Source organism: Seriola lalandi, unplaced genomic scaffold, assembly GCF_002814215.2.
Source record: "Seriola lalandi dorsalis isolate HSWRI2012SDOR001 ecotype SW California unplaced genomic scaffold, Sedor1 jcf7180002054982, whole genome shotgun sequence".
Lineage (NCBI taxonomy): Eukaryota > Metazoa > Chordata > Actinopteri > Carangiformes > Carangidae > Seriola > Seriola lalandi.
Window position 1 is genome coordinate 982,050 of NW_019525531.1, and position 13,220 is coordinate 995,269.

The window sequence follows — 13,220 nt, forward strand, 5'->3', positions numbered from 1 at the left end:
TAACACATAAAAGAGCTGTGGTATCTAAAACAAAAATAAAAGCTTTTAATTGGATTTAATACGAGGACTGGAGCTGAGCTGGAGCTGATGGCAGAGAGAATATGTTTAAATGATTTTGTTAATTGGTGTTGTAGCCTTGAATATGGCAAGTCTTTAATGTGAACAGGCAAATGGATGCAGAGTGAATGAGGGCGAGTGTTAACGCAAGAATGGAGCGTCCAGAACGACACTGAGCGGCCTCTCATTTTAAACATCGAACGGCTTCTCTTCAGCAGAACTGAAAGCACTAGTCTCAGAAAGCTGGCACCAACACAGGCCGAAACTAAACCAGGAACGTGGAAATGAACCCATTTCTTTTTGGCTTGGATTTCATGGTTTAGAGTAAGTGGGTCTTCTGAGGAGACACACAACCTCCTTTGAGGTGAAAGCACTGTGACAGTGCTGTGCATCATGGGAGCCAGCAGGCACACAGCGAAGCATGAAAGAGGTAAAGACAGAACCACTCAGCCGGTAGTGCAGAGAGCCTCCGCAGAGCTGGGGAGTCCGATTTCAGGGCCGGAGATCCGAGGACGAATCTTCTGGGGTTTGATTACGGCAATCAGTCCCGGATGGACGACAGTTTCCAGTGACCATGGCGGCAGACAGGATATGATGTCAGTGGTTATCAGAGTGCTTCACAACGAAAAACAGGATGATGGAGGATAATGGTTGGCCACAGATACTAAACACTGCTTTATGGCGGTTATCAGACAGCAGTTAATGGAAGTTCCTATTGTCCATGTCATTATGTAACCTGTACTATAACTCTACCTCCTGTCACTGTACTGGCTGAATAAGGAGTCACATTTAGATTATTGTTGATACTAACAATCACCAACTACAGTTTAACACAACAGTAAATAATAATTTATTTTTAGTATAGTTGTGTGTGTGTAGAAGAAATAGATATTTGATCACGAGAAAATTAATCTGCGACTATTTTGATAACTGATGATCAATCAATTAAAGCAAAAATACCAAACATTCTTTCTCTCAAATGCAAAGCTGGGTATCGAACTTTTATGAACCGACCAAATAATTGGTTTGATGCCGGTCGCTGTGGAAATGGAGCCCAAGCTGCCACAGCTTCTTTCTTCCTTAGCGGAGCTAGTGCTAACACTCGCTTCTTAGCACACTCAACGTTAGACTGTAAACACAGCGGGAGCTTCCCGCTTCATAGTGACGTGTCCTGCTAGAAGTTTTCGAAAACTCCCATCCTGTCTGAAAGGTCCATGAGGAGTAAATGCATAAATCTCATTAGCATCAGTGAGCAAATGAGCATGCAGCATGTTTGGACCAAGATCTAATGATGCTGGTGATTGGCTGTTCATTTACACAAACACTTTTGAGTGTGTAAAGAAACCAAGCTAAAATTTGTAACGTAATGTTTAATGTCATTTTATTTTTTGGCAAAATGGATTTGATAAAATTGGTATCCAAAAAAGTATCATTAAGAATCAGTACCGAAATCAAGGTCTTGATATCAGTATCAATATCAAAGATGATACCCAGCTGTCCTCAAATGCGAGGAGATTCTGCTTTTCTCCATTTTACACAATTATAAATGAAATATGTTTGGACTTTGGACTGTAGGAGGGACAAACTCTGTAAGTATGTCATTGTTTTCACACACTCCTACATACAGTCAGGTCCTGATTATTTGGACAGTGACACCTTTTTTCTTTTTTTCTTCTTTTTTTTGTCTCTTTACACCAACACAATAGATTTGGAAACAAAGCAGTCAATATGTGATTTAAGTGTAGTCTCTCAGCTTTAATTCAAGGTGTTTAATAGTATAATATAATTGGACAACTGACTGACGAGCAGTTCTACGGCCAGGTGTGTCCTGTTCCCTCGTTATACCGTGACAAATTAAGCAGATAAAAGGTCTGGAGCTCATTACAAATGTTGAATTTGCATTTGCTATTTGGTCCCTGGAATTCTCAGCATGCGGTCCAAAGAGGTGTCACTGCGAGGGAAGGAGGCCATCATTAGGCTGCAACCCTCAGACAGACAGAAGACAGCATCCAAAGTGGATGATCACAGATTTCTTTCCTTGGTGAAGAAAAACCTCCTCATTACATCTACTGAAATCAAGAATACTCTGGGCGAGGTGTGTCTCTGGGCGTGTCACTGTCAAAGTCTGCAATCGAGAGACGCCTTCATGAATCCAAGTACATAGAGTTTACAACAAGGTGCAAACCACTGGCAACACTAAAGAACAGGAAGGCCATTAGACTTCTGAAAACATCTGAAAAAGCCTTCCCGGTTTTGGAACAAGGTTCGTTGGACAGATGAAACAAAGATGAACTGAAAGTGTGGAGTAGGAAAGGAATGGCTCATGATCCGAAACGCATCGCCTGTCGGACACGGTGGAGGCAGTGTTGTGGCATGGGCGTGTATGGCTGCCGATGGAACTGGCTCACTGGTGTTTATTGATGATGTGACTGCTGATAGAAGTAGCAGAATGAAGTCTGAAGTGTATAGAGCTACTATCTGCTCACATTCAGACAAATGCTGCAAAACTAATAGGAAGGCGCTTCACAGTGCCGACGGATAATGACCAGAAACATACTGCAAAAGCAACCCAAGAGCTTCTCAAGGCAAAGAAATGGAATATTCTTTAATGGCCAAGTGAATGACTGCAAAGGATTTTCCTCCAAATATTAAAAATAATGCTTATATTTACAATTTTTGTTTGTCCAATTTCTTTTGAGCCTCTGAAAACGGGGCAGTATGTATCGATGTAGTTGTTATTATTCACAGTTAATGCAATATTTCTGTTAAACACATTGAATTAAAGCTGAGAGACTTAAACCACCTATTGACTGCTTCATTTCAATCTACTGTGGCGGTGTAAAGAGACAAAATAAAAAAATAAAAATGTGTCAATGTCCAAATACTTATGGACCTGACTGTAACAGAACATCACTACAACACACACTCCCTCTCTTTTTCTCCTCTTCACTCACTCCTCTGCCTCGGTTACTTCCTCCACACACACACACACACACACACACACACACACACACACAGACACACACACATGCCCTAATATTCTACCTTGTCCTGAATCCAGTGATGCTGAAAAGTGAATGGGACCAACAGGAAGGGAGAGCGGACAGACAGAACACCACCGGAGAGGGAGAAGTTCAGCTCCGAGCAGAGTCACACAACGACATAAAAGACACTTCAAAACTCCTCTGAGGAGCCTTTGATATGCAAAGAGCCGCGCTTTGATACTACTGTCCTGACGGGCTTTCATTGTGCCAGAGACAAAGAAGTGGCACTTTTTAGAAATAACATTCCTCTGAATCCAAACACGCCGTTTCGTCAAAACGCTGTGAGCTCCTGACAGGCCTCGCCGGGGAGAAGGTACGTACACGAGAGTCAGCTCGCCGCTGCAGGACATCCAACAGAAACACTAATGACGTCTAATGTTATAAAGACATGTTGATAGTGTCAATATACAGTATGTCAAAACAGTCATCGGGGGCACAAGTGAGAGAAAAATTCACCTCTGAGTTACAGTAAATCTGTTGGTGCTTAATTCACTTGATAAACACGTTTTTTATTTCTGCTTTTAGATGAATTTACCCTCTACAATATTCCCTCAAAACATGAATTACATGGCAGGGTTCATCAGAGTCCATGAGACCCATAAGCTCATAAATGAGGCATCCAAAGGAAGAAGCCCTCGCTCCTCTGGGTCCTGCTCCCATGAGTCATAGCTGAATTAGCATCTGCATTGTCTTTATCCGCGTCTTTGAAACAACCTACTGATGTATTTATTAGCTATCTTTCTGAAATGGTTCTGATGAGACCAGAACAGCCTGGAGGAGCAGGTTGTAGAAAGTTCTGGTTCTGGTGGAGGAACATTGAGTCCCGGCCAAGCAGCATGTTTTTCTTTTTGTGTGTGTGTGTGTGTGTGTGCTGGGTGTCCTCCAACAGCTCGTCCCTTCAATCCCATCTGAGGATGCAAATATGGCCTGAATATGCAGCTTTACCCCCCTACCCCTCCCTCCCCGCTCGCCTGAGATATTATGTATGATGACATGTCTGAGATTGTGGGGGGAACAGTCTGTGAGTGACTTGTGGCAGTGCCGGCGTGGGACTGACATTTTTCTGGAACGACGCCCAGGAGAGTGAATAAATAAAGCTGACCCTGAGCCTGATCTGCTTCATGGTGAACCGCACACGCTGAACTTAGTCAGCTTGTCATCCACTGGAAGGCAATTATAAAATAAACATCAGGAATTAAACTACGCGACCTCCGTAACGATCAAACAGCTGCAGCTGATTCAGAGTCCTCTGTGAGACCAGGACAGTGGATCACAGTCCACAGCGTTCAGGTTTTATGCTGCACAAAATATAATAATTTTATAAAACATACACTACAGCTACATATTGTTTGCCTTTAATTTCCTGAATTCCTAAAGTTTTGGGATGAGCAGCTCAAACCCACATCCTCTACACACTGTGCTTAGAAAATAAAACCCAGAAAATGTCACCATGACGCCTCTGGGGGCTGATTTGTTGTTATGGGTGGACAGGAACGCAGACAGATGAAGAGGGAATGAGGAGGATGTTTCAATGAGACACACAATCAGAAGCTCGTCATCCTGACAGACAGGCAGGCTGACGCGTTACCAAGGTAACACAATCTCTCCGCCGGAGGCCGTCCACTCATTCCCAGGAAAACAAAAATACATAAATAAAAAAGGGAGAACAACCAACAAACAGGCGAAGACAAGTGAGAAGATCCAGTGCACTGTAAAAAATGTCCGTCTTAACAAACCTCCTCATGCCAAAGTGAAGAGCTGTTTGTTTCATTTTGCTTAAAGAGTTTACCAAACTTAAAATATTTTGGTAGATGTATAAGTTTAACATGTGTCCTTCTTGAAATTGAAATAGAAGTTTTAATCCTTGGTTGCAGAACAGGTTTGTCATTCAGACAGACGTTCTTTCAGTGTGACAAAGTGCACAACATGACTTGAATCACAGGCAAGCGGCGGGACTTACGTTCTGTTTCCCCACGATGTTGTCGAAGGGAAGCTCGGGGCTCCAAGACGCCTCGTTGAAGGTGGCGCTGCTGGCGCGGCGGTCGGCCGAGCTGGCCGCCTCCTTCATGATGTCCTCGGGCAGCGTGAGCAGACTCTCCTCCGGCTGCTTGATGAGGTACGTCTCGATGTTGTGGCGGCGGAGGAAGTCGTTGCGGTCCTTCCCGTGGCCCTCCTCCACCTCGTAGTCTCCGTTTAAACAGTCCAGAGCGGCTTTGGAGATGTGGATCCGCCTGGAACAGGACAGAGAAGGTCCAGTTACATTTATTTTTCAATTTAGAAAAATACAACTTTAAAGGTCCCATATAGTCTAAAGTTAGATGTCCATGTGTTGTTTGATTATAGATCAGGTCTAGGTTCTGTATTAATACTGTGAAAGTATCAAAGCCTCAGTCCACAGAGAAATGCTCACAGTCTGTATTCAGAAACTGAGCCTTAAAACCAGCCGTCAGGACTTCTGGAACTTTGTGATGTCACAACAAAGCAGTCACCTCTCTCAGCCATGCCCCAAGCCCCGCCCACCTGGACCCACCATCCAACCTTGCAGGATTTGGTTTCTCTGAGTGTTTACCTGAAATCTGCTATATTTTTATTGGATCACTCACAAAACAGCCAGCCAATCAGAAGAGAGGGTCAGAGCCTCCTCTCTTCTGATTGGCTCACTGACCTGTTGTTACTAGAGCTCCAGAGAGAAGCCTGAGAGAGGAGATGTAAAACTACACTCAGATGGTTTAGTTCTTTAATAAGAATAAAAGACAGTAGAAGAGGAAAATATGGAGCTTTAAATTACTTTTCAAGCCAAATCCTCCCATTCAGTTCACAAATATAACAAGGGTCTGTATGTTAGAAGAGTCTGCAGGTGATGACAGTGACACCATCAGTCAGAGGAGAGCAGCCAATCAGTGACATGTGCAGGTGTGAATGAAATCCTGGACAGTGTCAGGTCACTGAACGCAGAGGTCAGGTCCACCATGTTCCTGCATATGTTCCTATCAGACAGTTGGAGATCTTCTGTCTGCGGCTCAGACACTGCAGCTTCATCCATCTGTGTTATGCAACTGAGTTGAATGAAGAGCCCAGGTCGGGGTTACAGTGTGGCTCAACAACAGATGCTGGCAGGATATTTAAAACCAGCAGTTAGAGAAGTAATCCCGTCCTGCCTCTCCAGGCCAAACAGGAACATCAGAGTGAAAAAAAGATAATTTGGCAGAAAAATACTTTAAAGTGGTAAAAGCAAAAACATCCCATTACGATGTGCTAAACTGCCCCAACAAACACAAATTTATTCCCATCTGCACATCTCCGCACACATTTACTCTGAAGAAATTATCTCACTAAGTTCTCCACGAATAAGATATTTAGTTTTTTTGTTTGGGCTCTGAGGCAAAAATGTGTTTTTCTTCAAGAGACAATTCATATTTTTTTATTTACTTACATAATTTGATCCCAACCCTGCTTGTTTACCAGCTGAGCTGCATCAGCACCCGGAGGAGGTGTGTCTCGTCCACTCACCCTGGGATCCCTCCAGACTCCAGCTTGTTGGCGATGTCCACGTCCCAGGACCAGACGTCAAACTGCCACTTCCTGAGTCCCAGCACGCCGCAGAGCACCGAGCCCGAGTGGATCCCGATGCGCATGTCGATGTCGTGTTTCGTACGCGATCTGACGTATCTGGAGGAAACACAATGAGCCTGGTTCAGGTTTTACAAAGTAACCATCAGGAGGAGGAGGAGGATCTCTAACAAGAAGTTCATTCATCTATTTATCCTGAGCAGATGAATGAATGAATGTAAAGCGCATGATTCAGTCTTTTTCCTGTTCTATATCAATACTGTGAAAGTATCAAAGACACAGAGAAATGCACACAGCCTGTATTCAGACACTGAGCCTTAAAACCAGCCGTCAGGACTTCTGAAACTTTGTGATGTCACAACAAAACAGTCACCACTCTCAGCCATGCTCCAAGCCCCGCCCACCTGGACCCACCATCCAACCTTGCAGGATTTGATTTCTCTGAGTGTTTACCTGAAATCTACTATATTTTTATTGGCTCACTCAGAAAACAGTCAGCTAATCAGAGGAGAGGCTCAGTGCCTCCTCTCTTCTGATTGGCTCACTGACCTGTTGTTACTAGAGCTCCAGAAAGAAGCCTGAGTGAGGAGACGTAAAACTACACTGAGATGGTTTTTTGTTCTTAAAACCACAAATGTATCTTCTGATGGATCAACGCTTCAAATAAAACACAGAAGAAGAGGAAAACATGGAGCTTTAAGTTTTGTGCTCTTGAGTAAAAGGGCTAAAATTTTCTAGAGGTAACTTCTACAGTGTGTACAGTGTCAGCAAATGAATATACATGAAAATTACCTTCGGCGAAACAGAACACAAATAACAGTGATGGACCAGCGTCGTTCACAAAACCACCAAGAAATGAACACAATACATTTCACATGTATCAATAAGCCCAGAAAAAGAGGAGAGAAACAACTTTTCACACTCGTTCATTCATTTGTTTCTCATTTCATACTTTATTATCCCTGAGCACAATAAACGCACGAAAAACCAAGGCTGATAAAAAAAAAAAGTGTGTGAAGCGTGACGAGGTAGTCACGCCCGTTCCTGCCTCCAGGCCTCATTTCATGCTTCATAACAGCAGCGATGAATGCAAGGTGAAAGGCATCCTGGGAGTTTGTGACAGGTGCTTTAAGTCAGTCGACTGTAGAACAACACCCAGGAGGGGGGGGGGGCTGGAAACAAACTCAAACTAACTGCAGCTAGTCATAATGATGATGATGATGGTGATGTGATACTTTACTGACTCAGCAGGGAAGGTCTTCCCTTCCTGCAGAGCTCAGAGGTCAGAGGTCAGAGACACAGCGGTGGCCGCTGTTAACTTAAAGTGTGATTCATGGCAACTCAAAGCATAAGACGGATAACAGTGTCAACAGTGACATGAGACACAATTTACTTTTAGCAGTTTTTAATCTACGTCATGATTTCTTAACTCTGTCTGTTTCCACTGCTCTTTATTTTGTCGAAACACCAACTTCTTTTGTCAAACTTTTTTTGTGATATTTCAACTTATCCAACATTTCCACTCAGGATTTTTATGCATGGATTGAAAATGTGCACAGAACACACTCACTCATCACTCTGCTGCTCTCACTTTCCCTTTTTAACAGCAAGAAGTGTTGATATTTTAAAAAGCAAACTCAAGACCTACCTATTTAGTTTGGTTTATTCTTGAATATTTTTTATTTATCTGTCTATTTATTTATATATTCTAAGCAGCTTTACTGCTATGTCCTGGACTGGACTGTTTTCCTTTTAATACCCAACTTTTATTTCAGGTTATTTATTTTATTTCTACTTTTATTTCTGGTTTTACTCACTTCCAAACATTTCCTCTCTTTTTAGCATTTTAGTATTTTATCTTTATCGTTATATCTTCATCTTTGCTTTCCAGTCTTCAGTGTTTCCTCAGTGCAAATTCATGAGATTCACGATAGTGTTTCCTCAGTTCCTGTTAGTCTTTTATCAATTTTTATTGTTTTTATCACTTAGTGCTCTGTGTGTAGATGGGGTTGACTGTGTGTGTGTTTGTGTGTGTGTGCGTGCGTGCGAGCGTGTGTCAGAGAGAGTGAAGGGGGGATCTGATTGATTGATTGATTGATTGATTAACAAAAATACTGTTCACACTCATTAATTATAGCAACAGTTACACACCAAAGACTTAATGCTGCTCCTGGCATTGACACGTACTGAAGAGCAGATGTAAAGACGCAGAGTAGTCGTGTCAGAGAGCGCTCAAACAATACACGCCACAATCACCCATTCACACGCCACACATCACACACTGATGGAACAGCCATCAGGGGCGATTTGGGGTTCAGTATCTTGCCCAAGGACATTTTGATACGAGGACTGGAGGAGCCGGGTATCGAACCGCCGACCTTCTGATGAGCGGTCGGTCGGTCAATCGCCATGAGTAAACGCCAGTGATTTCATCTTTTAATTGTTTTAGTCAAAAACGCCAGCAATAAAATCATTAGCGCTCAGTGAGCTTCACACTAACGGCGGGAACACTGCGTGACACGTGCGTCTCACTCCTCACAGCTGCGTCGCGCGGTTTACAGATTCAGTGTCTCGCAGATTTTTCACACGTGACGGCAGCAAAAAAAAAAAAGGCAGAGAAAAGACATGTTGTGCAGCAGGAGGATAAGACGCAGCAGACGTGTTGCAGCACACAGTGTCTGCCTGTACTCAGCTCAAAATGCTGCAGGTAATCATAATGAAACCACTGTCTGTGAGCCTGTTCAGTATCAGTATCTGCAGTGGGTGTGTGCTGTGAGTGAGTGAGTGAGTGAGTGAGTGAGTGAGTGACTGGAGACTTTGTTTCTGCTGCAGCGCTCTCTTCTTACATGATCTGAAGATTACTCTGTCAGTTATGTGTCAGGATTCCTGAGCTCATGAGATCTCTTAAGCCCTGGTTGTGTAATTTAAAAAAAAAAAAAAAACGATCCATCACTAAAAATGTTTCTCCTCCCCTCTCAGTGATGTGTGCATGTGTGATATGGTTGGAGCGTGTGATTGCATGCATTATTTGTTACTGATATTCTGCAGAAACGCAGCCACAGGCAGATTCTTGCTCTTGCAAACATGGCAGGGAAGCTTCATTCAGATCACAGAACTGCTGCACTGAGCACCGTGAGAAACAAGATAAAAGCAATTTACAGATAACAGCACTGTCGTCCAACACCTCGGGGGAAAATACTTTTTTTTTTTAAGCTAATTCCTTTAAAGTCACAGAGAAACAGTCCATGAGTGTCCTGCTTCTCTGGTTCCACATATTTGCAGATAAGAACTGCAACTGGACCAGAGTTCAATATTCTATAGGTTCTTAAACTGACTGTTGTCAATTCTGAACACACACACACACACACACACACACACACACACACACACACACACTGGCAGCAATATGAATAAATCACAGATAAAAATCCATTAAGAAATCGTCACTAGATCCAACAGTGACTGCAGACTGACTTTCCTGGTGCAGATTCACCAAACTTAAATTACAAACTATGAACTACAGGCTGAAAGACTCCGGCTCAAGGAGTATCCTGAATAAACCTACTGACTCTACAGCTGCGTCCCAGTTCAGGGGCCGCATCCTTCAGGGGACGTGGTCTACGCAGGGGCCACACCAACCGAACTGAAATAAGACGGTCTGGCCTACGGAGGGTTTTCGCTTCGCCCCTTACCGTTGTGTCGCAAAGTGCAGCTCCTGTCGCCTAGCAACCTTGAAAACATGTTAACTTTTTTTAAGGCCCGTGGTTTTAACAGCTGTACGGTTAGCTGTTGAACTGAGCTGAAACGCAATACTTACATATAAAGGTGTAATCCTCAGGCTCTCTGTTTGCTGCCGTATTATTTTCATTACCAGCGCGCAATGAATCTTGGGAAAAGGAGGACACATTTTTCTCGGCCACATCCGAGGGAGCCTTCAGAACGGGACCGCCTAGTCGGTCTTCAATGCATGCTGAATCGGGACACAGCTTATGGCAACAGCACTGTACTGCATGCTTCCATACTCTAGATTCTGTGAGGCTTAGATTTTCCCAGGATGTCATTACCTTTGATTTCCATCATACACACACACCCTTAAATCCACTCCACATACACTCCATGTAATTCCTTCAGTATCACAGTGATGTACTGATAGTACCATCGCTACACTACACCAGACAGAGAGTCTAAATATGATGGAAACTCATTCAACAGTTCAACAGTCAAAAGTGAGATGAAATCCCTACAGCTGTGCGGTTAAAAATAAGTGAACAGAAACAGTATGGAAGAAGAAGAAAAGTACCTGATGGTTTTGATCATGCTGAGGCCCATCTCCACACAGCAGTGGGCGTGGTCCTGTCTGGGCTCAGGAAGACCAGACACACAGTAGTAACAGTCCCCCAGGATCTTTATTCGTAGACAGTGGTGCTCCTGCAACACAACGGCCGGATCAGTCAGCAGACAAACACACCCCATGTTTATTAACTCATTAAATCCACCATGTGTGATCTAAAATAGAAATTATTCAAAAAAAAATAAATGTGAAAACAATTTCCCCGTCAGGTCAGTTCTGCATGAACGTGTCGACTGTGAAATCCTGACTGATCGAGCGTGACGGTCTGAAACGCTCCTCAATCTAATATCAGACAAACATACAAGTCTTACAGAGTGAACATTCAATCTGTTACTCACTCTGAAGAAAATATTTATCCTGGCTTCTGGTGTCGTTATTTAGCTTTCATGAGCACTGAGAGGGAGAAGAAGACCTCCAGAAAAGACACAGTCAGATCCGGCTTTGACTTCTTTTTCTACAAGAGTGCGGAAAACTAACGTTCTCCCAACCACCTGGACCCACCATCCAGATCTGGTTTCTCTGAGTGTTTACCTGAAATCTGCTATATTTTTATTGGATCACTCAGAAAACAGTCAGCCAATCAGAAGAGAGGCTCAGAGCCTCCTCTCTTCTGATTGGCTCACTGACCTGTTGTTACTAGAGCTCCAGAGAGAAGCCTGAGAGAGGAGATGTAAAACTACACTCAGATGGTTTTTGGTTCTCCAAACCACAAATATATCTTCTTATGGATCAACACTTTAAATAAAACACAGAAGAAGAGGGAAATATGGACCTTGAACTGATGAAAAGATGTTTTGGTCTAAATCAGAGTCTCTCTACCTCACAGTTGTGATTTGTTAAAAAAAACAAAAAACAAAGCCAACTTTAAAGCCTGGGTGATCATTAAAAAACTCACTGACAAAAAAAAAGAAAAAAGAAATTAGGGTAAAAAAAAATGGGGTCAAAGGTTAAGCGACTTACGTGTGCGAGGCGGTCGAAGCGTGCAAAGAGTTCATTCAACATTCGCACCAGCTCCTGCGCGGACAGCGTCGTGGAGAGGTTTGTGAAGCCTTTAACATCTGCGAAAAGAATGCTGAATAAAATACGGAAATGTCACTTTAATATCCAGGTCAGTTCTTTAACAACCATCAAAACACTTTTACATTTACATTTAAATGTTGGTGTTTTCCCTGTGAAGCTCTCCTTTCAATCAGCTGTGACCTCACTCTGATCAAACATCACTACAGAGACACTGATCTGCAGGTCTCAGACAGATCCAGATCCAGATCCAGATCCAGACTGAGACTTACAGCAGAATCAGTATCAGACTCTATCAATTAATTATTACTATTCATCATACACCAATGGTCAGCATTTGATTTCTCTTGTGCTAGAACTGCTTCAGAAGAATGCGTGGATGTTAAAGAGGAGGCTGGATTTTACTGGGTGTTACTGAACACCACCCGGCCACCGCAGTCTGATACCAGTCTGTACGATGAGCACATCACATTTTTATGTGAAGCTCATGTTCCAGTTTTTGTAAAACATGTTGCAGATATTGAGAGTTACAGTCAAGGGGCAGGTTTAGGATTTAGTCAATTTTAGAAAAACTACATCTGGTTAAAGCTCAGTAAAGAAAACAAATGATCACTGAGTGAAAAGGTGAAACTACATCAGAAGAAGGAACTGGAGGTAGCAGGTGGAAGTGATGACACTAACGATGCTTTCATCCCGTTCTCACAGGTGAACCCACACAGGTGTTTTCAGGTATTTGGGCTGATTAGACCTCTTCAGACTGAGCTTGACTCACACATTGCTTATTGCTGCGCTTCATTGCCGTCAGTATGTTCTCGTAAAGATGTGTGTGTTCCTGGTTTGGGACCGCTGAGGGAAGTCTTAGTGCGGCAGCTACACAATGATATGATAGTGACAACAGCGTCAACGCTTTATGTTTGAGCCTTTTCCTGTTTCAACATAACATTCTCCAACCAGTGCAGAGGTCTGCCCAGCCGGTGCACCTGCAAACACCTGTGTTTGTACACAGTTCAACCCGTGGCCAGGTGGTTTCACTGGAGAGGAAACTGGCAACAGTAAATACACCTGCAGCCCCTGCCAAACTCTCTGCTCCAAACTCACTCTTCTGAAATATACTTTCACTTTTCAGACACAATATTACCTTGAAAGTTTTCACAAGCAAACTGCCATGCCTCACCCACCCA

At 43.2% G+C, this 13,220-nt stretch overlaps 1 protein-coding gene across 2 annotated transcripts in view; it reads right to left on the reverse strand.

The window, feature by feature from the left end:
- Positions 1-13,220, reverse strand: part of adcy8 (adenylate cyclase 8 (brain)) — an 89,371-nt gene that overhangs the window by 33,738 nt on the left and 42,413 nt on the right. For both annotated transcript variants that reach the window (XM_023396720.2, XM_023396719.2), the window contains exons 4-7: positions 11,983-12,094; positions 10,972-11,099; positions 6,612-6,770; positions 5,062-5,332 (exon numbers count right to left, since the gene is read on the reverse strand). In XM_023396720.2, the coding sequence (XP_023252488.1) occupies positions 5,062-5,332; positions 6,612-6,770; positions 10,972-11,099; positions 11,983-12,094 (670 nt within the window). The remainder of the gene's footprint in view (positions 1-5,061; positions 5,333-6,611; positions 6,771-10,971; positions 11,100-11,982; positions 12,095-13,220) is intronic.